The 27,188-nt window shown below is 36.4% G+C and overlaps 1 protein-coding gene across 3 annotated transcripts; it reads left to right on the top strand.

Annotated features, from left to right (window-relative positions):
- Window positions 1-938: 938 nt before the first annotated feature.
- LOC104114265 (callose synthase 2) lies at window positions 939-26,609 on the top strand. 3 transcript variants are annotated; one of them, XM_009624656.4, is made up of 44 exons: window positions 939-1,162; window positions 1,467-1,553; window positions 1,768-2,004; window positions 2,632-2,732; window positions 3,342-3,463; window positions 3,562-3,655; window positions 3,854-3,964; window positions 4,049-4,165; window positions 4,269-4,361; window positions 4,450-4,541; window positions 5,069-5,195; window positions 5,914-6,051; window positions 6,135-6,211; window positions 6,281-6,365; window positions 7,800-7,922; window positions 8,029-8,146; window positions 9,127-9,461; window positions 9,584-9,636; window positions 9,738-9,798; window positions 10,913-10,994; window positions 11,100-11,149; window positions 11,240-11,326; window positions 11,754-11,888; window positions 11,968-12,062; window positions 12,252-12,336; window positions 12,432-12,592; window positions 12,701-12,824; window positions 12,908-13,005; window positions 13,086-13,209; window positions 20,468-20,619; window positions 21,384-21,493; window positions 21,597-21,722; window positions 21,820-21,888; window positions 21,972-22,161; window positions 22,251-22,404; window positions 22,858-22,977; window positions 23,058-23,173; window positions 23,320-23,403; window positions 23,778-23,890; window positions 23,969-24,198; window positions 24,296-25,093; window positions 25,181-25,231; window positions 25,820-26,005; window positions 26,086-26,609. In XM_009624656.4, exons 3-44 carry the CDS (start codon window positions 1,818-1,820, stop codon window positions 26,332-26,334), a joined length of 5,823 nt encoding a protein of 1,940 aa, XP_009622951.1. In that variant the 5' UTR covers window positions 939-1,162; window positions 1,467-1,553; window positions 1,768-1,817; the 3' UTR covers window positions 26,335-26,609. The 3 variants fall into 3 exon arrangements, with proteins under 3 accessions (XP_009622951.1, XP_070032248.1, XP_070032253.1); XM_070176147.1 differs by having other exon boundaries at window positions 963-1,162; window positions 1,737-2,004; XM_070176152.1 differs by lacking the exons at window positions 939-1,162; window positions 1,467-1,553; window positions 1,768-2,004; window positions 10,913-10,994; window positions 11,100-11,149 and having other exon boundaries at window positions 2,614-2,732.
- Window positions 26,610-27,188: the final 579 nt, after the last annotated feature.

Below are 27,188 nucleotides of genomic sequence, written 5' to 3'. Positions count from 1 at the left end.
CACTTTTAAGTTATAGGATTAAGTATTAAAGAGGTCTAATACATTCCGAAACTCAGATTAGTTTGGATTTTTGTTAGGTTTAATCTAATTTAATATAATGGGGGTGGCTTTATTGTGTTACTACGATACAGCGTCAACGTCAATAACACAGTCCGTGTCAAAAGCCCTTCCCAGAATGATCGTCCATAAAACACTCTCACTAACAAAGTACGTAGGTCTTTTGAATTGGATTATTATATAATATTCTCATCGGAAGAGAGTGTATTAGTCCATTTGGTCGAATAATTTTTGTGAACCATGCCCCTTTGGTAAGCTTTTAAAATCACATTCTAAGCTAAGTTACTAATTTATCCTTTGTGAATAATTTCATTTTTAATTACTGCTTGTGGTTAATTTAACTTATGTTAGTCTCTTAAATTTAATTACACCACTAATAATAATAATAAATATTATTGTTATTATTCATTGCTTGCAAATTTAATTATGAAATATTAATGATTACGATAAAAATATTTGGAAGTAAGCAAAAAAGGATGAGCTTGTAATATTTTTTTTAGTTTCTCGCCTCCAAAAAACTCTGATACTATAGGAGCTACTATAAGGTTATGTATACTACTTTGAGAAAGAAATTACAAACTTAGTGTAGCTAATTAGTCGGTGACAAAGTTCAAAAACCTTCGAGAATATTTAAAGAACATATATAGTAAATAAAGTAGCTAATTTAGTAGAATAGCCAAAAGGAGGGGTGGGGAAGGGGGAGGGGAGGAGGAGAAAAGAAAACTGCATTATCAACGAAATCATAATAAAGAGCATTTAGGTAATCTTAATATGCTACGATCAATCAATGTCATCTTATTTTGCTTTTACCCGCGTTGATGTTTTTCCTTTTGTTTCTCCTATGTAACAGTGTCAGTTAGGCAGCTCTTATCTTGTGAGACATCACCTTCCACTTCCTCTCTCTCTCTCTCTCTCTCTCTCTCTCTCTCTCTTTCAATGTGTCACTGTCTTACTCTGTCTTCTACTACTTTAACTTAACCCTCACCACAACATACAAGTAAAGTAATTATTCGTGTAGAACTTTCTTTGTCATCTATTAGTGCTCTGCTAAAGCACTGCAAAAGTTCAAGAATTTCACTTTCCTATTTACTCTGCTTAAAATCCGGTACAATTTCATCTTCTTTGCACACCCTTTTCTGGAAAGTGCTCTGTTCTTTGTCTTGTTTGATTATTTCTTCAAGAAAGTGTGAGAATTAATAGTAAAGTTAGTAATTTATTGTTTTGATTACAAAAAAGGTTCACTTTTTATGATTATCGAGAAGTTAGCAAACGGTTCGAGAAATTTAAAGTTTGATTGTTTATGATCAAGGAGAAAAAAGGGAATTTTATTTTTTTGGTTCTTGAATTTGGTTTTTCTTTTCTTACTCTGCTGATTTCTTGAAAATTTGGGTTTGTTTTGATATATGAAGAGAGAAAGGAGAAATCTGAAAAGGAAAGTAACCGTGGTGACTCTATGAAGTTGGTTTATCAAGGACCAGCGGTGTAGTGTACTTAAGGTAGGTTTATATGTTCCTTGATATTTTGTTTTTCTGAAATTTGACTATTTTCTCATTTATTGAATGTCTGACAAGAAAAATAGTGTTGTACTCAATTAGGTGTGTTTGTTTCTCATGCTCTGTTTTCTGAGTAATGGATATGAGGTTTTTACGTTAAGGGGTCAGTATTTTTCTGGCGTGTAGGGTTGGTTGCTGTAAATATCTTTTTTGACAGGCAAGTTAGAGAAAGCTGCAAACCTGAGCTTTGAGGGATCAAAAGGAAAAATGGCTTACCAGAGAAAAGGATCTGATCTGCAACCGCAGAGGCGTATTCTGCGGACGCAGACTGCTGGTAATCTAGGGGAGTCAATGATGGACAGTGAGTTAGTGCCATCATCTCTAAGTGAAATTGCACCAATTCTCCGAGTCGCCAATGAGGTCGAGCCTAGCAACCCGAGGGTAGCTTATCTATGTAAGTGATACATGTCAAAGTTTGTGCTGGAGCACAAGAACTTGGATGTTTGCTCATATTTTTCATTTATAAAAGTATATTTGTCAAGGTTTAGTTGCTTAGATATGTTAGAATGTAGTTTGAAAAGTATATATGGGCTCCATGGTAAGTATTTATATGGCAATGTGTACCTTGGAAAATTGAATCATTGGGAGGTTTTCGGCGTTGTATTTGTACAATATATATGGTGCTTTTCTACTCTACTCCTTTTGTGAACAACTGGACGAACTATGGTACTAGTCACATTTAGGCTGAACAAATTGTTTCAATATATTAAGGTAGCATTGTTCTCGTGGACTTAAAATTGAATTTGAGAATTACTACAGTTGAAGCTAATTATCATGATAAATATTGGGATTCTCGATTTCCTTGCTCATGATCAAATGAATGGTCAACACAACAATTTAGTTATCTGTTTTGTTCAATTAGCATAACTTTGCTGCACGGTAATGAGCATCTTCATGATACCTTTACTCTCCAATGCAACCAACGTTTCCTCCTTTCTTAATCTTTAATAATGGTGGAGGTAATGGTATCCTGCAGATTGTGCAACTATCTGACGTAGCTTGTCTCCTGCACTAAAATCAGGTCGATTTTATGCCTTTGAAAAGGCTCATCGGTTAGATCCGACATCAAGTGGCCGTGGAGTTCGCCAGTTCAAAACTGCCCTTCTTCAACGGTTAGAAAGGGTAAACTGTTTTTATACCACCACTATTGATGTGCTTGTTATGATATTTTATATGGTGATGGTTCAACGTAACATTTTTTATGTGCTGGTATTAGTCAAATCATATTACTATGATTTAGATTTCTGTGCAGTTTTATTCTTCATGCTATATGGGGGGAATAAGTGGGAGATAGCAGTTTCCATTTGCAATTTCAGTAGCGCATAAGCATAGTAGTATAACCCTAACTTACACTTAGCATTGTTAGTTGTGGGCACGGCACGGCACAGGGAAATCTTTTTTGGCTTTTCCGGATGATCAAAATTCCCTTTTCCATGTGAGGTATTTGATGTAGGTAAGTTCAATAGGAACAAAACCTTAAACGTTAGGTATCGTCGGAGGAATAGGTAGATGAAGAGAAGATTGAGAAGGGGTGACAATGAGGAAGAAGAGATTTTGAAAGCTATGATGAAGTTCATTACTGCTGCTCTGACATCAAGATGAAGACTACAGTTTGCTCAGAGCCAAAAAGTAGAGCGCGTGCTCGCAGTTTATGCACCTTCATCACATTTAGGGGTTTTAAAACATTAATGTGTACCTTGAGGAGCTTTATTGATTATCACATTTATGCAGGAAAATGAAACAACCCTGGCTGGAAGAACAAAAAGTGATGCTCGTGAAATGCAGAGTTTCTACCAGCATTACTATCGGAAATATATTCAAGCTTTGCAGAATGCTGCTGATAAAGCTGATCGGTATATCTAAGGCATACTGACACTGCATCCTCTACTTTGCTGTTAGGTTTTCTTCATGCTGATTCTTTCTAGCTGTTTCTCTTTGGGCCTTCTTATAGTGCACGCCTTACAAAAGCATACCAAACAGCTGCTGTTCTTTTCGAGGTCTTGAAAGCTGTTAACTTGACAGAAGCTGTAGAAGTGGCTGATGAGGTAGACTTTAAAAAAAAATCTGTCTTTCCAATCTATTCAAGTTGTTATCGGTATCTAGGGCTCCCAGTAACTTCTCGACAGTATGAGATATTATTGTTGGAAGTAGATGTGTTGCGGATCAGATGTTTTATGTATATGCTTCAGCTTTTTATCTACCATCTTGGCTTATCCTCTATTTTATATGAATTTCACATGTAGATTTTGGAAGCTCATACAAAGGTTGCCGAGAAGACTGAGATACTTGTCCCTTATAATATACTTCCACTTGACCCTGATAGTTCAAATCAAGCAATTATGAGATATCCTGAGGTTGAGTTGTAGTCTCTTTTCTTGTTTGCCAGACTTTACCTTGATGAAGCTTCTATCACATGCTCGATCTTTTGCTTTTTATAGATTCAAGCTTCTGTCGCTGCACTTCGTAATACAAGAGGTCTTCCATGGCCAAAAAGTCATAAGAAGAAAGTTGATGAAGATATTCTAGACTGGCTTCAAGCTATGTTTGGTTTTCAGGTACACTACTGCAATATTCTCTGTATATACATCACTGAGTTATGTAAATCCTTATTAGCTTCTGTCACTCACAATGTTAACTATAATTGGGATTGACAAACAGAAAGATAATGTGGCGAATCAGCGGGAGCATCTGATTCTGTTGTTGGCAAATGTTCACATCCGGCAATTTCCAAAGCTTGATCAACAACCAAAGGTTGTTTTTTTGGATATTCCATTTGAAATAGCACTCTCTATCTCTTCGTTTTTGTTTCTTACGATGTTATGTACATCACTGATACTAGTTGGATGATCGGGCACTTACTGATGTTATGAAGAAGCTTTTCAGAAACTACAAAAAATGGTGCAAGTATCTTGGTCGGAAGAGCAGTCTTTGGTGAGTTAATCTCCTTTTTATGAATTGGTTGATATTGAGGTGTTTATTAGTACTGGCAGCTTTGTTAACTGATAGCCATGCAATTGTAAGTATTATTGTCTACTGGGCAGTTCTAAATGCAATCAATGAATACTAGTTATTAACGACAAGAGAAAAGGAAAAGGATGTGAAAAGGACATGAAAAGGTAAGAAAAAGCCAAGGGGAGATGGTCAATTCTAGGCAATGGACAAGGCTAACTTTGCTGTTTAATTGATGTGAAAAAGAACAAATTAAGATCAATGCCATTTTGTAAAGAATATTTTTGTTGTACTAGATTTCTCGGGTGTTGACGTGGTAGTATACCTTAATGCATACTTTACTTTCTTATGGAAATCTGAATTTCTTTTTACGTTCCACTCTTTCTTGGGATGCTATGATAAATATCCTCCAAACTATAGCTCTGCCTATGACTAACCATTTCAAAAAAGTCTGCCTATAACTTCTAAATTTTGTCCAATCTATTAATTCTACTAGTTTTTGCTTGCAGGCTGCCAACTATCCAGCAAGAAGTGCAACAGCGAAAATTACTATACATGGGTCTTTATCTTCTTATATGGGGGGAAGCTGCAAATTTAAGATTCATGCCTGAGTGCCTGTGCTATATTTATCATCATGTATGGAGTAATTTTTTGTATCTTTTAAGTGTGTGTCTGTACCTCGTTGTGTCGGTTTCTTTTATTTTGTTGTTAGGTTCTAGAACTTGATTTATCTGTCACATCATTTTATTAATTCCCCGAGACATTGAACCATAATTTCTTTTGGATCATCTGTTAAGTATCTAGCTATTCATCAAATCTAACTCGATAGGATATTGAAGTTTGCAAAGTGTCTAATATAAAGAGCTCATTGGGTTACTCATCCAAGTTTGAAAAATAAAATTTTGAGGACTGACACTCATATCATTATTGAACTTGACATTGAATGTTCAAAAATTAAAAATTGTGAGTTCACTCAGCTTACTTTTTGTTTCTAAAAATATTGTTAGTTGAAAGTTAATCTCATTTCTTACAAATATATAATTAAAACCTTGCCATGTCAGGCATGTCAATGGGATTTAGAGAGGCCTATATCTAGTGTATTCTCGTTTTGTCTAGAGGCTCTCTAGAAATAGCATAGGATTAGAAATCAGTCATCATATCTTTTATCTTTTATGTCTGGAGACTTCTCTTCATTGGTGTAGTTTTCATTCTTTCTTAGAAAGATATCAGGCAGTTACGCTTGAAACTGACATCATATTTCTTATGTTGTTTAGTTTGGGACCTGGTTATCCTATCTAGTGTTTTTATCTTTTAGGTTTTCCAGTACATTTACTAGTTGCAAATCTTGACTCAGATGGCATTTGAACTTTATGGTATGCTGGCTGGAAGTGTTAGTCCCATGACAGGCGAAACTATAAAACCTGCTTATGGTGGTGAAGAGGAGGCTTTCTTGAGAAAAGTAGTGACTCCCATCTATAACACTATAGTAGAGGTATTTCACGTGCACTGTTGGCCAAAATGCAAGATTCTTTATTCGGGATGCACCTTGAATTTATTTTCTGCCTGAACAAACAGGAATCTAAAAGGAGCAAAGGAGGAAAGTCAAAACATTCTCAGTGGAGAAACTACGATGACTTAAATGAGTACTTTTGGTATATTCTCTTTATCTGAATATCTGTTCTCTTGTGTAACGTATACTGATGATTAGCATGACGTTACAGGTCAGTCAATTGCTTCAGGCTGGGATGGCCAATGCGTGCTGATGCCGATTTCTTCCATCTTTCTGCTGAACAACGACGGGCTGATGTAAGTAATATCACCTATTATTTTGCCATCCCTCATATAACACTCTTCACCAATATCATATATTGTCAACATGTTCTCCCTGTGTTGATTTTCTATTACATTAGATTTTCCTCAATGTTTCCCTAAAGAATAACTTTTACTAAATTGTACCCCTCTCAATCGTGAGCACAAACCGTGAATCTAATGTTAAGCATAATTTTGACAAATATGTTCAGATATTAAGACCTACTCAGTATAGCCAAAGTTGATAACATGAAATTGCAAGAGAAAGAAATGCTTTAATTAATCTAGTCAAGATGAGTATGGGGGAATCTGATGAATATTATGTTTGATATTTTAAAACCTCAAGAAGGGGGCACATTGTAACATCAGACAATCTAGGGAATCTGTGATATTAACCCGTTCACATAGGCCTTGAAAAATGTAAATGTTCTAGTCTGCTATGAATATCTAAGAGGTTGTATAGCACGGACCACTTATTGCCAAGTAAAGCTCTTGGAGTTCCAATGCTGTTGAAAACAATGACCTGAAGCCAGATCTCATGTGTAATATTAACCCCTTCAAAGATCATGTCTTTTTAGTGTAGTGCAAACTGAACTTACCTTCTCCTTGAATGGCATTGGACCAGAGATCAACTGGTAATGAGGAAAAAACTGATGAAAACTGTTAAAAGGGAAGTATTGTTTCGAGAAAATGATGGTTTCCTGCCTGAGAGTAGGCTGTAAAGATAAATCTTCACCTTGAACATAAAAGACGTTGAAGTAAACTAATTTCATCACATAGAGGTATAGATGACCAGATAGCTAGATAATGAACAGGCTATTCATTCAGATACTACATTCAGGAAGGTCTTTCTTGAACGCTGTTTATGGTGATAAACGGAAACCCTTCAACATCCTTAAGTATATATGCGGGGTAGATTCAGTGATAGCAATTCAGTAATTTTATGCATAACAGTAAGGTGTCAAACCCATCATACTGTTGCATGCGGTCGTAAACTAGATAAACCTATAGAGCATTGATTTTGAGCTATCAAACATGAAATCAACAACAAAAAATTTCTCTTAGAGGTGGTGCAGAGTTTTTCTTTAACTATAAGGAAGTTAAGCTGATAAATATGCATGACTATCTAAACCTATGTTTGGCAAAAGATATATTTCTTGATCTTCATGTGTAAGAACATGTGAATAGTGGTCTTCATTTATTGTCTCGGTTATGGCAATAGAAATTTGGCGTGAATTCAGTTTTGAGATCACAGAACTTCATTACTTTTCATTTTCTATTTCTTTTTTCCAGTGTTTTACTGTCGAGTGTTCATGCATAATTCCCTTAATTACGTTCTTTTGTAATTATTGAGTGTTAGATGCTATTTTAAATAACTCAATCTGTTACAACCAGCGTTCCACGATTAATCTGAATATTGATCATCTTCAGGCAAATGAATCAACTAAAAGGAACCAGTGGATGGGGAAAATCAATTTTGTCGAGACACGCTCATATTGGCACATCTTTAGGAGTTTTGATAGGATGTGGAGCTTTTTTATTTTATGCTTACAGGTTAGTCTATCTTTTTCCTTTATCTCAACATGTTTTCTTTTATTTCTCATTAGTTGTACGACATGTTGAGTGTCTTCGGATGCTGATTTACTTTGTGTTACTGAAGGCGATGATCATTATTGCATGGAATGGATCTGGCCAACTAGGTTCTATTTTTGAAGGTGATGTGTTCAAGAAAGTGTTGAGCATTTTCATAACAGCTGCCATACTGAAGCTTGCTCAAGGTGAAGGTTTATTTTTGGCAAAGACAGGCTAGATATAGTTCACTGTCCTTTTTGTTATAGTTAATTTCCTCTCCTACTATGTGACCTCTGAAATTTTCAAAGTAAATCACTTCAACGGCATTCAAGTGAAGGTTGTACTTTTCTGTCAATATGAAATGTCATCTCACATAGTGTGGGGAAGTACTCAACTAGTTTTATATCAGTTAACTCTCTTGATGAATATTGTTAAGTGAAAAGTTTCTTAAGATCAGTTACATCCAGTATCTCCATACTGTTTCGTACTAGTTAAAAAAAAGTACTAACTTTTTTATTAGTAGCACTCTCCCTTGTTTGAGACCAATGGTTAGCACTCGAGATGACTTTTCAAAGAGCTCATAAGAAGAATGAAACATATAATGAACCAATAAAAAAAAAATGAAACTTATAATGAACATGAAATAAAACAAGCTTGATGTCACCATGAAAAGGGACCAAAAAATGAGTAACATGACCGGTTCCTATGCATGAAGTTGAGCGATCCGATTATTGTCGCATTAGTTTGTGTTACTGCAAGTAATGTTGGAGCTTTTACTCTTATCTAATAGAGTAGCTAAAATGAACAGTCAATTGTTTATCACATAGGCTGTATATAATTTAACTGATCTCGGAATTTTTTACTCCTAAGTACTAACTTAAATAAACTAGTGACATTTTAGCGATGTCTACATCTGTCCTGATTTTTCTCTCATCTTTGATTTTCTTCTCTAGTTGGCAGTTGATTGGCCTTAGCATCTATGATATCCCCTTTTTAATTCTTTTTTTTCTGGATAAGTGTCTGAAGAAGAACTTAGAGACGTGCTTTAAATTTTGCGAAGGATGAGAAGCCTCTATGGGTTTTATTTTGAACTAAGTCTTATTATTCGCATAATTTACTGTATCCATCCTTATCTGTTCCAGAAAAATCATTATAACTATGATTATCGACTACCTTGTGTATGCAGCGGTTCTAGATATAATTATGAACTGGAAAGCAAGACACAACATGTCATTCTATGTCAAGCTAAGATATGTGCTTAAAGCTGTTGCAGCAGCAGCATGGGTGGTAGTGTTGCCAGTGACTTATGCATATAGCTGGAAAAATCCTCCAGCGTTTGCACAGATTATTAAGAACTGGTTTGGAAATGGTTCAAGTTCGCCTTCTTTATTCATCATAGCAGTTCTTTTTTACCTGTCTCCAAACATGCTATCTGCATTGCTGTTTGTGTTTCCTTTCATCCGCCGTTATCTTGAGAGGTCAGACTACAAGATTGTGAGATTGGTAATGTGGTGGTCCCAGGTATTCCAACATCGATCTCTCTTATTTTAGCTTGTCATTCCGTCTATTTCCCTTCTTTGGATTTATTCTCTTTCTTTTGGGTGGTCTTTGATCTCATACTTTTTATATGCTCTTTATTACAGCCTCGGCTTTATGTTGGAAGAGGAATGCACGAGGATGCATTTTCTCTTTTCAAGTAATCTACTGTATTGAAATTTTAGATAGAAGCAACTCTCATTTAGTTCTGCTATTCTTTTTGATTGATTGTAATATTGGTCGTAATGCTGTTCTTTCCAGGTACACACTGTTTTGGGTTCTTCTCTTGGCAGCAAAATTGGCATTCAGTTTTTATGTAGAGGTAATTAATTCCCGCATTTCTATTCTGTCATTATGCTCGTCTGACTGCTATTAAGGGGATCCCCGTTGGTGCTGCTATTTGCTTATCACATACTTGAGACGGAAAAAATGCTAGTATTTGGTTTTGTCTTGCCTTTCCCCCCCCCCAAGTGGTGCAAGTTATCCCTAACTTGTAACATTTACATGCAGAAATAAGACCTGATCTTAACAGTGCTAACTTTTGGATAGAAAAAAGTCATGCGTCTTGCACTTGACCCATTTGTTAGCCTTTGAAGCGCTGAACAATTTCACATATTTATCCCTTTTTTGTGTGGATAAAATTCGTAATTGATGTCAAACATGTATGTATTGATGGATCATCTTAATGTAGTACTAAACATTAGTTTTTTATTTTAAAAATTTACGATTAAATATATTTCTTCTTTTTCTGTGTGTGCGTTTTTGTATAAAAAATAAAGTTCTATCTCAATTAACTCAAATGTTTTTAAATTTTAATCAGAATTTTCAATACTCAAGAAATAAAAAATCTCAATCCTGTAAAACTTTTGTGTGCATAACCCAAATGGTGTCATAGTAAAAGAAGAAAAGAAAAATCCAGCACAACTAGCAGTTTTACTCTTTTATATGTCATGTTGGGCTGCTGCTGCTGCTTCTTCTTCTTCTTCTTCTTCAATGTAATAAATTGAAATCTTCATGATATTTATACTATTTTAGCCAATATCAACTTTTATAAAATTTTAGTTATTTAAAATATTAGAAGTTGATGACCAGGAAGAGACTTATATTTTTATTTGTCATAGATTCTCTATAGTTTGATAACTGTCAATTTCTTTTCTGGAAACTAAATTTTAAGAAGACAATGGTAGTACGAACTGAACTTTAACCATGCATTCTTTTTGTAGATTGTTTCTAGTTGTATTTCCATGAAACTGTTTTAACTGGAATATCTTTTCATCTAGTCCAAGACCATTAGTTAATCTTTTCATCTAGTCCAAGGCTATTTTACTTTGATCTTCATGCTATTTTACTTTGATGTCACTTTCGGACTAGCACAGATGTCAAATATTGGCCCTCAAAATACAAAATAAAAAACTTGAAGCATTTTACTTTTTCAGATAAAACCTCTTGTAGATCCAACAAAAGAAATCATGAAGGTTCACATCAGCGTTTATAGATGGCATGAGTTCTTCCCTCGAGGTATATGAATGAGAAGTAAAATTGGGTGTTAACATATACGTGTGGATCCACTTATGCACTAAAGTAAAGATTTGTAAATTAATACTGTTCTTCTTATGGTTGCAGCGAAAAGCAATATCGGTGTTGTGATTGCTCTATGGTCACCTGTCATTCTTGTATGCATATCCATTTGCTTGTCTTCCCATTCTTGCAGTTTCTCTGTTTTCACTTTTTTTGCACAACATCTAAATTGAAGACTATCCCAGGTCTATTTCATGGACACTCAGATTTGGTATGCTATTTTCTCTACCATATTTGGAGGCATTTATGGCGCGTTTCGGCGTCTCGGAGAGGTTGGTAGAGCTTCCACCCACTAATTGACATTAGTAACTTAGAGTAAATTCCCCATCCAATTTATAACCTTCATTTTGGACTTTATGAAATTGTTGCTCGATTAAAATCTCATACGTACTTGTTGGTTTGTATCATCTTAATGTCAGATCTAGATTTTGTTTTTAATCTACCAGAAGCCTATGCGTCATTTGAGGTATTGCATAGATATGCAGAAAGTATGTATGTAGTAATTGCTATTGATAGAATCTCTGAGTGCATATTTTGTGATTTGGATAACTTCTGCTCAAAGATAGTTAGCATATGACGTAATTAAGTAAAATTTTCTTTTTCTCCAAATTATGCCTTCCACCTTGAATTCCATTGATTTTCCAGAGTTGGCATGTTCTTTTTTGGGTGATAAGTTCTCTTCCTCCCTCCTGCTTTCAGATTCGTACATTGGGAATGCTTAGGTCGCGGTTTCAGTCACTTCCAGGCGCATTTAATGCCTGCTTGATCCCAGTGGAAAAGGATGAAAAGCCTAAAAAGGGACTCAAAGCCACATTATCTAAGAAATTTGATGAGGTCAAGTCCTAGGCATCTCTTTGCATTGACTTCGCAAATATCAGTGTTATAATTTTGTTAATTGACTGGTCTTTTGCAGGTCACTTCTAGTAGAGGAAAGGAGGCTGCAAGGTTTGCACAAATGTGGAACAAAATAATAGAGAGTTTCAGAGAGGAGGATCTGATAAATAATAGGTACCGTTGTAATGGTGGTAGTGCCACACAATCCTTTTCTTGAGAGCTTTGATCGGCTGTTTGCCTCCTTAACCAGCTTCATGTTTTGTCTATTGTTTCTTTTCCAATTTTCCTTCTCTTCCCTTTTGCTATCCCCCTCTTCTTCCTTGCAATATTATTCTTCCAGCGGCTAACTTGCTGCTCTTACAGGGAAAGGAACTTATTGCTTGTGCCATATTGGGCTGACCCTGATCTGGACCTTATCCAGTGGCCTCCATTTCTCTTAGCTAGCAAGGTTTGGGCTCTTATAAGCTTCTTTATTTTCTAAACTTGAAGGAAATCCAATGGCAACCTTATTAAGTGGTGTTTATCTCACATGACTGCTATTAGCTTCCCATTGCATTGGATATGGCTAAAGATAGCAATGGAAGAGATGGCGAGCTGACCAAAAGGTTGAATGCGGACAGTTATATGCGCAGTGCCATTCGTGAGTGCTATGCTTCATGTAAAAGCATTATAAAAATTTTGGTTTTGGGTGAACATGAACAGCAGTAAGTTCCCATCAGTTACATTTACTTACCTGGCAAACATTTTCAGAGAACAGTTTTGACACCTTGAGCTGTTTTTTTTTTTTTTAATTGGGATTTAATATTTTTCAGGGTGATAAAAGAAATCTTCTCAAAAGTTGATGATCACATAGATCAGGGTAATCTGATTCCGGAGTTTAACATGAGCGCTCTACCTACCCTCTATGAACAATTTGTGCGGCTTATTGATTTTCTGGTAAAAATTATCATACACGAATTTTCAGCTAATAAATTTTGCCTGTCATACAATTCTCTCTTAAGTGCCTCTAAATTCTGTAGAAAGAAAACAAAAAAGAGGACAAGGATCAGGTAGTTATTCTCTTGCTTGATATGTTAGAAGTTGTGACCCGCGACATAATGGAAGACACTGTTCCTAGGTAAATCATATTGGAGCAAGTTTCCTTGTTCTTTATTTATTTGTTTATCATTATTTCTCATTTTCATAACTCTGTTGTAGTTTGTTAGATTCCACCCATGGTGGCTCCTATGGAATGCATGGCGGAATGATTCCAAATCCACAATTTCAGCTCTTTGGCACTCTTAATTTTCCTGTAACAGAAACAGAAGCATGGAAGGAAAAAGTAAGTATATCTCTTCAACAAAATCGAGTATAACATATTTACTGTTAATTTTGTTGCAGGATATAGTTTCAGACAAGTGACTGAAAAAGTAGATTCAATCAGTGGACTATAATTACAACAACAACAATCCAGTATAATCCCACTAGTGGGGTCTGGGGAGGGTAATTTGTACGCAGACCTTACCCCTACCCTAAGGTAGAGAGACTGTTTCCGATAGACCCTCGGCTCCCTCCCTCCAAGAACTCCCCACCTTGCTCTTGGGGTGACTCGAACTCACAACCTCTTGGTTGGAAGTGAAGGGTGCTCACCACTAGAGCAACCCACTCTTGTCAAGTGGACTAATATTACACCGTAGCAAATAAAAGATGATGGGTCAAAATTCTCATAATCTATACACGATTGTTTTTTTAGAATAAAGCTTCAAAAGCAAAATGTTAATTGACTTTTTCACCCTTGAAAAATTAAGTTGACCAATATTCCAAGTTGGATTAATTGTCCTATTCATAATTAGGCAGATTCAAATAAAATCCTACTTGGTTTAGAAAATTACATCCAATTAGAAGATCTCATATTCCTAATCTTGCGAATTTCCTACTCTTAATCATGGTGAAATAAATACAATCCAGTTTTGGCTAGTAAAGCACAAGAACATCACCATGAAAACTGAGGAAACCTTAAGAAAACAACAAACCTCATGTGTTCATAAAACATTCCATAATTCCTGCACCAACTTCTCATACGTCCGCTTCTTATTTTTGGTGTTTCACATCTTTACTTTTTTTAAAAAAAGTTCTGCCGTGACTTCTCCTCTAAATTTCAAAACTATTTACCTTCTGCCGTGAAAGCAAATAAATTTGTTTTTCCTAAAATGTGGTATATTTTTTTCATTTTTTAATATTCTTTGATTTTGAAATAATTAACAAAACATTTACACGTAGAATGTGCCTGCATAAAGGCTAGTATGGTAAAATAGGAAATGGGAGAAAGATTGACTCAATTCAGCAAGTGGAAGAACTTAAACACAGTTTTTGGTTCTGTGTGCCCCTTGTTTCAAAATGTAGTGAGTTTAAATTAGGACCATCTTAAAATAATATTCTCTTTACCTTGCCATCAAGCCATCCTGTGAGATTTGAAATGAAACCACTGTTTATGCGTTTGTATATATATTTGTGTGTATGTGTGTGTGCGTGTGGTGACGTCCAATCCTACTCTCTATATGAAAGTAGCACGGTCGTTAGCAATAATAAACCCAACAAAGGTTGGGGTCGAATCCCACAAGGAGTAGGTGTGTGTTAGAGAGTCCAAATGCGTGCAAACTCGATGATTCTTAATGTAATCTTCAAACAAAGAGTGGTTGTCAATTATGTCTACAATTACTACTAAATCTTTGACTAAGGATTTCTATCAAACACGTAGAGTGCAAATAAGGTGATGTAGTAACAAATAAGAGAAAGACGCTAGGATTGCTTCCCCTTCGTGTAGGCTATGCTTTTGGGTATACAAATATTCAATTCTAGTTAATTAAGCAGTGTTATGGCCTCAATTTCTATTATACCAACTCAATATCTTCCAACACTTGAGAGGTTTTTACCCCAAGTTACTCTTCCAAGACAACTAAAGCTCAATGATAAGCAATTGATTATCCCAAGTAGAAATCACACTATTCCTAGTTAGATTTCGTTAATCAAGTGATTAACCCACTTAATTCCTTGCTAATTACCTTGTACCTAAGCTAAGTTCCACTCTTCCAAGTTAGAACAAGGAAAATAGGCATGGATTTAGTGTTTGCAACCACGAAATTGATCAATAATACATGGAGTAATTAGATAACATGGTATTCTTGCCAAAAGCTTCTGCACAAAGTATTCTTGCCAAAAAGATACCCTAGAATGACTTAAAATAGCTATTTATACTAAGCCCCACGACGGGACAAAATTGCCCTTCGGTCAATTGCGTAGGTTGGATGCATGGGCGTAGGCTAATTGCGTAGCCTACGCAAGTTTGAACACTTCAGCTTTTTTCTCTGCGTAGGATATCTGAGTAGCCTACGCAGGTTTGCGTAGGCAAAAACAGAATGTCTTTAAATCTTTACTTCTTAGGTCTTCCTCTGCGTAGCCTACGCAAGTTTGCCTACGCAAGGCTACGCAGGGTCTTCAGCTCAAACTTCAACTTTTCTTCCATTTTTCACTTGGACTTGGTCTTTTCTTGATATTTTTGATTATTTTCCATTCTTTAAGCGTACTCAAACCTTCATTACCTGAAATCGAGCCATTCAAAGCATAATTAGTTACTTTTTCCAATAAATGAGGCATAAAATCTTATAAAAACACAAGAGACATTGGCTAAAAACCAACTTATCAACTCCCCCAAACTTACAATTTGGTTGTCCTAAACCAAATCAAGACTCAAACTTAGGCATCAATTCATTGAAGCTATTAAACAATTAAACTCACAAGCTGAATTTAGCATCAAAATCAAGCTAAGAAGCAGTCAAGCACAAAAACCCATGACTTTGGTTGGTACCACAACTATCCTCATATGCATGACCCCTCAACAACTTCCAAAGATTTTAAATTTCAAAACCACATGAGTACTTAACAAGTCAAGAAAAATTTTCAAACTATGATTCCAAAGCTTCTAAAGTTATCTTTAAGTCACAAGGCCACTTTCTTTTGTTCATGTGTCCCAATTGAGAAAAGAAATATTAATCACACCCGAGTTTCCATGTGCCCTCGCAAATCAAGAGAGATTCCCACACATAAGCAAAAGTGGGATATGAATCAAAAGAAGTAAGCACTCTCTCTTACAAAAAAAGTTCAAATGTACAAAAGTAGTGCTATAGGCTTGCCCCTCGCGTAAATTTCCACTAATGTATGTGTGCCTAGTTCAAAATCATTTAGGAGTTGCGAGAAAGTATTGTAGGTTTTTGGTTGGAGGTAGGGCATCAATATGGGTAAAGAGTGATTACAACCTTCCTAAGCACTGCAATCTTGACAATTCAAAACACAATTCCTCTCAAAATTCCACCCGTTTTGCTCTCATTTTCAACTAGGCAAAATGATTTAATTACACCATTAAAGCTCCTTAGTTCACAAGGCTTTCCTTTTGTGATCACCACCTTTGTCATGAGTCTTTAGTCTTCCCTTTTTATTTCAACTCTTTTTTTTTGGTTGCTTCACCTTCAAGTAGCTTCCACATCATACTTTTTCCACCTCCTCCCCCAAACTTAGGCTTTTGGCCTAGATTGTAATTTCAAGTGCTTAAGAAAGTCGGGGCGTAAAAAGAGGTTAGCATAAGAAGGGAAAATGGCTTATAATGTGGTTGACAATAAAAGGCTAAATGCTCAAAAGGGTTTACTAGGATAATCTTATCAAGGGTAAGTAATTAAAGGCACAAACTGTCCAAAGAAAGCCTAAATTCATTTTCTAAACCAAGCACAACCTAGAATTTCGCCTTGAAACACACTTGGGGCAAGTTCTAGACCACAATTGACACAGAAGAACTCAACAACCACCTCACCTCACATGGCTCATGCACGCTCAAAGCAGATATATGTATTCAGAGCCCAATTGAAACACATGAACGCAAAAAGTTGCCATAGCCTAAAAGCTATATAGTGACATTAAGGCTAACAATGGAACCTAAGGATCATGCCAAAAATAACCAACTCAACTACTTTCTAAAATTTTCAAAAACATGCATTTTATGGAAAGTTGTTTCAAGGCATACATCTAAGTAGTGTTTGTATCAAACAAGTCAAAGGTTAACTTTGGGACACCAACACTACTAAAAATAAAAATATTCCCGGTTCAAGTTGCATCTTTGGGAAAGAACCATGGCAAAGAAAACCCAACGAGGTTATTTCTAATTCCTAGAAAATGTAAAAACAAAAGACCAATAAAAATAAAAGAAGAGAAATGACTAAAAAGAAAACATAACGCCAACTAATGGCAACAAAAAGTGTCAATTATACCAAAATTCATCAATGCCCTTCCCCCATAAATAAAAATTTGCATTGCCCTCAATGCAATTAAAACAAGTATAAGGGTACGCTAAGGAAATACTCTCTCAATCCAAGCGGGGTGGCATCCGAACTAATTTGAGCTCCTCGACGCTAAGCTCTCCTGGATGTGGTGTCCTAATCATTCTTGGGGGGTAGTGAACGGGAGCAACTGTGTGCTCACCAGTAAGCGGCTCACTCTCCACTTTGTCATTCTTGCACACTTAGTAAAATTGAGTCACTTCCTTCCCTCCAACACTTCACCTTCACACACTTAAACATCAAAATCATCAAAGCACAAGAACAAAACACACAAAATTTAAAATCAAAATGCGTACAGAACTTGGAATTATTTATATATATATATATATATATGATTTTTTTTATTATTATTATTATTTTTTTTTTTATGACTAAAAACTTTAAAACGATGGGTTGCCTCCCACCAAGCGCCGCATTTAATGTCGTGGTACGACACCATAGCGAACACAACTCAAGATGTTATTGGGGGGTTCCCCCAACTCAACTTCCGAGACCATTTTTCTTCTATTAATGGGACCCAAATAATGTCGAATTCGTTGTCCATTCACTTTAAAAATTCTTTTACCATCGTCGGACTCCAAATCCACGGCACCAAATGGGTAAACATGCGCAACCTTGAATGGCCCGGACCATTTTGATTTCAACTTGCCCGAGAACAACTTAAATCTAGAATTGTAAAGAACAACCAAGTCCCCGGGGTGGAATTCCCTCTTCATGATCTTCTTGTCGTGGAGATACTTCATTCTTTGCTTGTATAATGAAGCACTCATATGCTTGGAACCGAAATTCATCCATTGCATTAAGTTGAGAGACTCTTAAGTTCGCCGCATCGACCCATTCCAAGTTGAGCTTTTTCATGGCCCACAAAGCTTTGTGCTCTAACTCCACCGGCAAATGACAAGCCTTTCCAAACACCAACTTATATGGAGACATGCCGATTAGTGTTTTGTAGACCGTTCTATACGCCCAAAGAGCATCATCAAGTTTTCTTGACCAATCCGTACTATTGGCATTGACAGTTTTGGCCAAAATGCTCTTAATCTCACGATTAGAAACTTCAACTTGCCCACTTGTTTGTGGGTGATACGGTGTGGAAACTTTGTGATTGAATCCATATTTCTCAAGTAAAGTGGCAAACGATCGATTACAAAAATGAGAACCACCGTCACTTATAATAGCTCTCGGAGTGCCGAACCTTGTGAAAATATTCTTCTTAAGGAATGCGGTGACACTTCTTGCTTCATTGTTTGGTAGAGCTACTGCTTCCACCCACTTTGACACATAGTCAACTGCGACAAAGATGTATTTGTTGTTGTAGGAGCTCACAAATTGCCCCATGAAGTCAATTCCCCACACGTCAAACAACTCCACCTCCACAATCGGATTCAAAGGCATTTCATTCTTTCTTGAGATGTTGCCTTGACGTTGGCATTGATCACAAGCGTTGGTTATAGTGTTGGCATCTTTGAACAAAGTGGGCTAATAGAATCCACACTCAAGAACCTTAGCCGGCAACGACGCCAAAAATTGGTGACGTCCAATCCTACTCTCTATATGAAAGTAGCACGGTCGTTAGCAATAATAAACCCAACAAAGGTTGGGGTCGAATCCCACAAGGAGTAAGTGTGTGTTAGAGAGTCCAAATGCGTGCAAACTCGATGATTCTTATGTAATCTTCAAACAAAGAGTGATTGTCAATTATGTCTACAATTACTACTAAATCTTTGACTAAGGATTTCTATCAAACACGTAGAGTGCAAATAAGGTGATGTAGTAACAAATAAGAGAAAGACGCTAGGATTGCTTCCCCTTCGTGTAGGCTATGCTTTTGGGTATACAAATGTTCAATTCTAGTTAATTAAGCAGTGTTATGGCCTCAATTTCTATTATACCAACTCAATATCTTCCAACACTTGAGAGGTTTTTACCCCAAGTTACTCTTCCAAGACAACTAAGGCTCAATGATAAGCAATTGATTATCCCAAGTATTCACACTATTCCTAGTTAGATTTCGTTAATCAAGTGATTAACCCATTTAATTCCTTGCTAATTACCTTGTACCTAAGCTAAGTTCCACTCTTCCAAGTTAGAACACGCAAAATAGGCATGGATTCAGTGTTTGCAACCACGAAATCAATCAATAATACATTGAGTAATTAGATAACATAAAGCTTAATCAAACTTCGAATTTATATTAATAACCCAAAAACATAATCACACTTAGGGTTCACAATCCTAGCTTAATAAACTTAGCTAGACATATTAAGAAAGGAAAATATAAAAAGAGATGAAAAACTAAACATAATAGCCAAAGAGGAAAGAAAGATTGCGTAGAACAATGGTGAAGTCACCAAAATCCCCAAAGAAGAATCCCAAAAGCTGCTGCACAAAGTATTCTTGCCAAAAAGATACCCTAGAATGACTTAAAATAGCTATTTATACTAAGCTCCACGACAGGACAAAATTGCCCTTCGGTCAATTGCGTAGGTTGGATGCATGGGCGTAGGCTAATTGCGTAGCCTACACAAGTTTGAACACTTCAGCTTTTTTTTTCTCTACGTAGGATATCTGCGTAGCCTAGACAGGTTTGCGTAGGCAAAAACAGAATGTCTTCAAATCTTTACTTCTCAGGTCTGCAAGTTTGCCTACGCAAGGCTACGCAAGGTCTTCAGCTCAAACTTCAACTTTTCTTCCATTCTTTACTTGGACTTGGTCTTTTCTTGATATTTTTGATTATTTCCATTCTTTAAGCGTACTCAAACCTTCATTGCCTGAAATCGAGCCATTCAAAGCACAATTAGTTACTTTTTCCAATAAATGGAGCATAAAATCTTGTAAAAACACAAGAGACATTGGCTAAAAAGCCAACTTATCAGCGTGTATGTATATATTTGCGATGCCATCAAACCATTCTGCGAGATATGAAATGAAGAATGTGTGTGTGTAGGACTATCTTAAACTAGTGTGTGTGCGCGCGCGTGTGTGTGTAGAGAGAGAGAGAGAGAGAGAGGGAGAGGGAGAGGGAGAGAGAGAGAGGGAGGGAGGGAGAGAGAGAGAGAGAGAGAGAGTAAGTTTGGAAGAAAGAGTATACAATATTGTGCCAGGTTCGTGTTTTTTGTTGAACCATTTTAATAACCTTTCACTACATATTTGGTAAAAGAAGGTGATTAGTTATCTCTTTGAGCCACACTTATATGAGCTTCTCCTCCTTTCCAGATCAGAAGGCTTTACTTGTTGCTTACTGTCAAGGAATCTGCTATGGATGTGCCAACCAACTTGGAAGCTAGACGGCGCATCTCATTCTTCTCAAATTCATTGTTTATGGATATGCCTTCAGCCCCCAAAGTTCGCAATATGCTTTCCTTTTCGTAAGTTTTCTGACTAAAACATCTGTTGCTAATGGATACGTAATCACAGTGCATCATGACACCATCACAGGGATGTTAGTTAAAACCTCAACTTATTTATGTGTAGCTTGTCGGTATTGGAGCCTCTTGCAGAAAAATAAAATTAGAGATTCTGGAGAAAATTAAAACATGACAATCATATAAATATTTTCAAGACTTCAACTAGATGGAATCGAGGCCAATAATGATAGATAAAGGCACTTGCACTTTGTGGATATTACACCATAACCTGGAATATCTTTGGATAAACTCTGGTTTTGGTTTCATTACCTTGGTGAACAGTTTCATACAAGCAGCTAACTGTCATCTAAATTATCTCTTAAATGGGTAGACTATTCTTGCTTTGTCCTTGGCTATCGTTATGATACAACTTTTGTCAACGTTCTTGGGCTTTCACATCTGTATCATCTTAGATTATGAGGTTGTCCCATTCCTGAAGGAAGTAGAGTGAGCTGTTATGAGGATCGTACTCATTTAGGATAAGAAGTTTTGAAGATCATGATCCTGTTTATCTGTTAGCCTTGGGGTAATAAATTATTTACTTGTCAAAAAAAGATAGTATGTTATTCTCCATGAACTTGCAATCATCGGTATCTAGTTCGCTTCAGAGTACTGTGGTATGGTTTGGATGTACATCTTTTATCTGTGTGCATTTTATAAAAGTCAGTTATTTATAATGTATTTTTCTATAACTATTTTATGTGATGTCTTTTTTTCTTTTTTAGTATTTTGACACCTTACTACAACGAGGAGGTTCTTTTCTCAATAAATTCCCTGGAAAAGCCAAATGAAGATGGTGTTTCTATACTATTTTATTTGCAAAAGATATACCCAGGTTAGTATTCTAATTGTAAACTTAGGCATGATGGACTTACCTTGACATATTATGATTCGATATCATTCTTCATGTTTTTATATCAATATGAAAACCTTTAAAGATGAATGGGAGAACTTCCTTGAGAGAGTTAGCTGTAGCAGTGAAGAGGATCTTAAGGGCAACATTAAATTGGAGGAAGAACTTCGTCTATGGGCATCATATAGAGGCCAAACATTGACCAAAACTGGTATGGTTATCTTTATGCTTATTTTGACCTTTTGGAGCAGTGTATTGGCTTGACAATTTTTTTAATTTGGATGTGATTGGTCAACTATAAAAATCAGTACGAGGTATGATGTACTATCGGCAGGCTTTGGAACTTCAGGCTTTTCTTGATATGGCAAAAGATGAAGGTGCTTACGAGAATTATTGCTGTTCTTCCCGTCATTTTGAAGAGTGGAATTTTTCATGAAGTGCATTTTCTACATTTTTGCAGAGTTAATGAAAGGCTACAAGGCTGCTGAATCTAATACTGACGAACAGCTAAAAAATGAGAGGTCCTTGATGGCACAATGTCAGGCAGTTGCAGACATGAAATTTACCTATGTTGTGTCGTGCCAGCAATATGGCATTCAGAAAAGGTCTGCTGATCATCGTGCTCAAGACATTTTGAGACTAATGACAAAGTATGATCCAGAAGCTATAACTTTGTTGTCTTGTGTTTTAAGTGTCTGATTTTTTATTTCTAAAGTTTGTCCCTTTTGTTCTTTGGAAGGTACCCTTCTCTTCGAGTAGCTTACATTGATGAGATTGAAGAAACCAGCAAAGATAAATCAAAAAGGACTGGTGATAAGGTCTATTATTCAGCCCTTGTGAAGGCTGTACCAAGGTCTGTGGACTCAGCAGAGCCAGATCAGAAGTTAGATCAGGTACCCATTGCAGGTGTTGAATTAGAACATTATGATCACCTAGCAGCTAAAATAAGCACTTTCTCCTGTTCTAGTTTTCTATTTCTTTTTTCTGTGGCATTGGCTTTTTTTAAGAGTGTCATAACAAGAGTTTATCTTTAGTTTTATTTTGGTTCTTGGATGTATGGTCCTGGTTTGTGGCCTTCCTTTTATAGTTTAGTTCTGCTGGCTGGATTGCATCTCTGCAAATTATTTGGTCAATTGACACATAGAGTTTGTGCTTGGATACTTGAAAATCCACTCAATTGTTTGTGGAAGTTATAATGATATATCTGTTCTCTGTTACAAAAAGTAGGAACAATCTCAAAATTTATTCATCAGTTACGAACCAGCTTTTACGTTGGAGATACATCTGCATCTGCTGGTCCATATTACTTTCTAGTCCCTGCAATTAACCTCTGAATTTTTGTCTAGGTTATTTATCGAATAAGACTTCCTGGACCTGCTATATTAGGAGAAGGAAAGCCAGAGAATCAAAACCACGCGATAATATTTACTCGTGGGGAAGGATTGCAAACAATAGATATGAACCAGGTATCCGATAAGATTCTCATTTGCTATGAAACAAAGTTGGTACGTTTGGTTTGACACATTATTGCCTTTTCAACTATAAGGATAACTACATGGAAGAAGCCCTCAAAATGAGGAATTTGTTGCAAGAATTTTTGAAAAAGAATGGAGTGAGAAATCCGACTATTCTGGGACTACGGGAGCATATTTTCACTGGCAGGTATCGAAATGGCCTCTTCTATAGAACCACTAACTTTTGTTGCTACGGTGGGGTTGGAGAAAAGACTTTACTTGTGCATGCAAATTTTATCTTGCAGTAAAATGTATGTTTCCTTATCAGTCGCCGTTTTATTTTTCTCTGTGCAGTGTTTCTTCACTAGCATGGTTTATGTCAAATCAGGAAACCAGCTTTGTCACAATTGGGCAAAGATTGTTGGCCAATCCATTGAAGTAAGTAGCCAAGAAATTTTGTATAGGACATGAAGTTCCAAGTCTTTCATTGTGAGTGCCAACTGGAACTGTTATATGCTATATTATTCCCCTCTTCTCCCTCTTCTTTTTTGTTTTTTGTTCTGTAAGTAGTCTATCTATGACAGGAGTTTCTTCGCTAATGCACTGAAATCTCTTCCGCACCTCCCTGTTAATCTTCATTTCTCCTCACTCTTACCATGTTCCGCCCATCCTCCCTTGTGTAGCCAGAGGCTGAATGTCTATTATTCAGCACTTGAACTCCTTTTCATGTCTAGGCCTAGCTGCCTAGGCCAAAAAGGTCAAAAAGGTTTTACTGATATGAAGCTTCCTCTATTTTCTATACTTTGTCTCAGAGTACGTTTCCACTATGGTCATCCTGATGTATTCGATAGATTGTTTCATTTAACAAGAGGTGGTGTGAGCAAGGCTTCCAAAATCATCAACCTAAGTGAAGACATATTTGCCGGTATGTGAAAATCCATAAACTGTAACATGTAAATCCTGTAGCTTTTCTTACTCTTACAAAATTTAATGCATCTCTCAGGTTTTAATTCTACCCTACGCGGGGGCAATGTTACTCACCATGAGTACATCCAAGTTGGTAAAGGAAGGGATGTTGGACTTAACCAAATTTCATTGTTTGAGGCAAAGATAGCTAATGGAAATGGTGAGCAGACAATGAGTCGTGATGTTTACAGGCTTGGACATCGATTTGATTTCTTCCGTATGCTATCATGCTTCTTCACCACTATAGGGTTCTACTTTACTACCTTGGTATTGCCCAACTGCTTCTCCAGTTTAGTCTTTCATGATCCTAACCGGGTTTATTCTCTTTATAGTCCTATCTAAATGAGTGTCTCTGCTTTGGCAGATAACCGTCATTATTGTATATGTATTTCTTTATGGTCGGCTGTATCTTGTCGTCAGTGGGCTTGAAGAAGGATTGAGTTCGCACCCAGCTATTCGAAATAATAAGCCTCTTCAAGTTGCTCTTGCCTCTCAGTCTTTTGTGCAAATTGGCCTATTGATGGCACTGCCAATGATGATGGAAATAGGCCTTGAGAGGGGCTTCCGTAATGCCTTAACTGATTTTGTGCTGATGCAACTACAACTTGCTCCTGTTTTCTTCACATTTTCTCTTGGAACAAGGACCCACTATTATGGGAGAACATTGCTTCATGGGGGTGCTCAATACAGAGGCACTGGTCGTGGCTTTGTTGTATTTCATGCTAAATTTGCTGAAAACTATCGTTTGTACTCTCGAACCCATATTGTCAAGGGAATTGAACTGATGATGTTACTTCTTGTCTACCATATATTTGGTAGATCATACAGAGATGTTGTGGCATATGTTCTTATAACTGTATCTATATGGTTCCTGGTTGTTACATGGCTCTTTGCGCCGTTCCTGTTCAATCCCTCTGGATTCGAGTGGCAAAAGATTGTGGATGACTGGACAGATTGGAATAAATGGATAAGCAATCGTGGTGGTATTGGTGTATCGCCAGAAAAAAGTTGGGAATCTTGGTGGGAAAAAGAACAAGAACATCTTTATCATACAGGAATTCTTGGCACTGTAGTCGAGATATTGTTATCAATGCGCTTTTTTATATATCAGTATGGACTTGTATATCACCTCACAATTTTGAACAATGAAACAAGTTTTCTGGTATGTCCTTAGTTTGCATAGCTATTTGCACAAATGATCTGCTGAAGTAATCAAGTAACTCCTGTTTGTTTCTTGCTGCATAATCAGGTTTATGGTGTATCATGGATCGTCATTTTCTTGATATTAGCAGTAATGAAGGTGAGTTCCCAGAAGTTTCAGTTGCTTTCTGTATTCATTGTTAAGTTCCCAGATCTCACAAGTTTTGCAGATACAAAATCTTATCTCACAAAATTGTAGGTTACCACTAAAAGATTTTAGGGGATTAAGATATAGTGGCAATTCATGTTTTTCCGGCATTTATTAGTTTCTGTTTTGCATAAGTGAAGTTTCTTACTTTACAGACTATCCTAATGATTGCCTTGAACATTGTGTCTTTTAATTTGGGATAAAAACACTTCCCTAATAAAGAAAAGTGTATTCCTATTTAAGATAATAATTCTATAAAAAAGAAAAAGTAGCTGAATTCCATCTTGAGATGATTTAAATAAGATTTGATCTATGAATCTATGACCATCAGTTTAATTAAAGCATGTTCTTTCCTGATCAGTTGATTTCCTAACGCACCAACATATCTGTAAAATCTTTGTTCTCGACTCATTCCGTTGACCCAACATGTAAAATGAGTATACCTGCTTTTGCTGTCCCAGTTAACCCAAATTTGTTAGTTGCGCTTTTGAGTGCATACACTGATTAATCTTTCGTCTTGCTTTTCTTCATTCTTTGCAGGTTGTGTCTGTCGGAAGGAGGAAATTCAGTGCTGATTTTCAGCTCGCATTTCGTTTGATCGAAGGCTTCATTTTCCTCTCATTTGTTGCCCTCCTCATTTCTTTGATTGCTATTCTACACCTGAAATTTCGCGACATTATTGTTTGCATTCTTGCTTTCATGCCTACCGGATGGGGAATGCTTTTGGTGAATGCTCATTTGTTTGTTGCCTTCTGATCTTTCTTTTGTTCTTCCGGAGTTTTGATTCTTTATTCTGCTTCTTTCAGATTGCTCAAGCTTTGAGGCCTTGGGTTAAACGTGCTGGCATCTGGGCATCAGTTCGGACACTTGCTCGTGGTTATGAAATTATAATGGGGTTGCTCTTGTTCACACCAGTTGCATTTTTGGCTTGGTTTCCATTTGTTTCGGAATTCCAAACTCGAATGTTGTTCAACCAAGCATTCAGTAGAGGTCTGCAGATTTCTCGTATTCTTGGTGGACCGAAGAAGGATCGTTCCTCTAGCAACAAGGAGTAGTTCTCAGTGCTATAATACTCATTTCCAGACGGCTGAAATCGTTGGACATCTTGAGGCTATGGGATGATATATGGACAGAAGAATATCTTGTAAATAACATAAGTTACTTAGTTATGTATATATATCTTATTGTAAATATGTAAGGAACTTAGTTTATGTATAAAGTTTCAGTTAAGCTTGTGTGTATATAGTTCCTACAAATGAGTTGTAGACCTGTACATGATATATGTGAAATCAACCGGAGAGGGCTCAATTACTGAAGCTAGTTTATGGAACTTAGTTGTAGACTTTTTCATTTCTTGTTCTGAATCGAGGGTCTATCGGAAATATTTTTTTTTCCTGCACAAGGTAGGATAAGGCTGCGTACACACTACCCTTTTTTGTTGTAGTAGTTGATGGAAATTTCAAAGGGAGGTCTTGCTACTTTTAGTCCTTTTTAAGTTTTTTTTTCCCCTTCTCTTTTAAAAGTTTTTTGTCTAGTCCCTCGTGAATTAAGAGAATGCTTCGTATAAAGTTTTTTAAGTCCTTGTCACCTGGTGAACGTTGTTATCTATTCTACTTAATTAATTTCAGTATTGTATACCAAATAAACGTGCATACTGCATGGTATTTGGTAAAACTTCTTTTTCTTACTTCATGTCTAACTCTTCTAAGAAAGAAACAATATTTTCTCTGGAGCTTTCTCTTCAAATTTTCAATAATTCTAACATTTTATCGTTCTCTTAATTTTCATGTGAAAAACAATAAGTGGAGTAAGACATATCATATAATATATTCTTTCAAAGTATATGTTTCTCTTGTTGATTTTGGAAATAATTAATTTCCATGTTTAGTTGCAAAGTTTGTTGAAACAT

The sequence above is a fragment of the Nicotiana tomentosiformis genome, chromosome 1, assembly GCF_000390325.3.
Source record: "Nicotiana tomentosiformis chromosome 1, ASM39032v3, whole genome shotgun sequence".
In the NCBI taxonomy this organism is placed as follows: Eukaryota; Viridiplantae; Streptophyta; class Magnoliopsida; order Solanales; family Solanaceae; genus Nicotiana; species Nicotiana tomentosiformis.
This window is presented reverse-complemented; position numbering and strand designations above follow the sequence as displayed.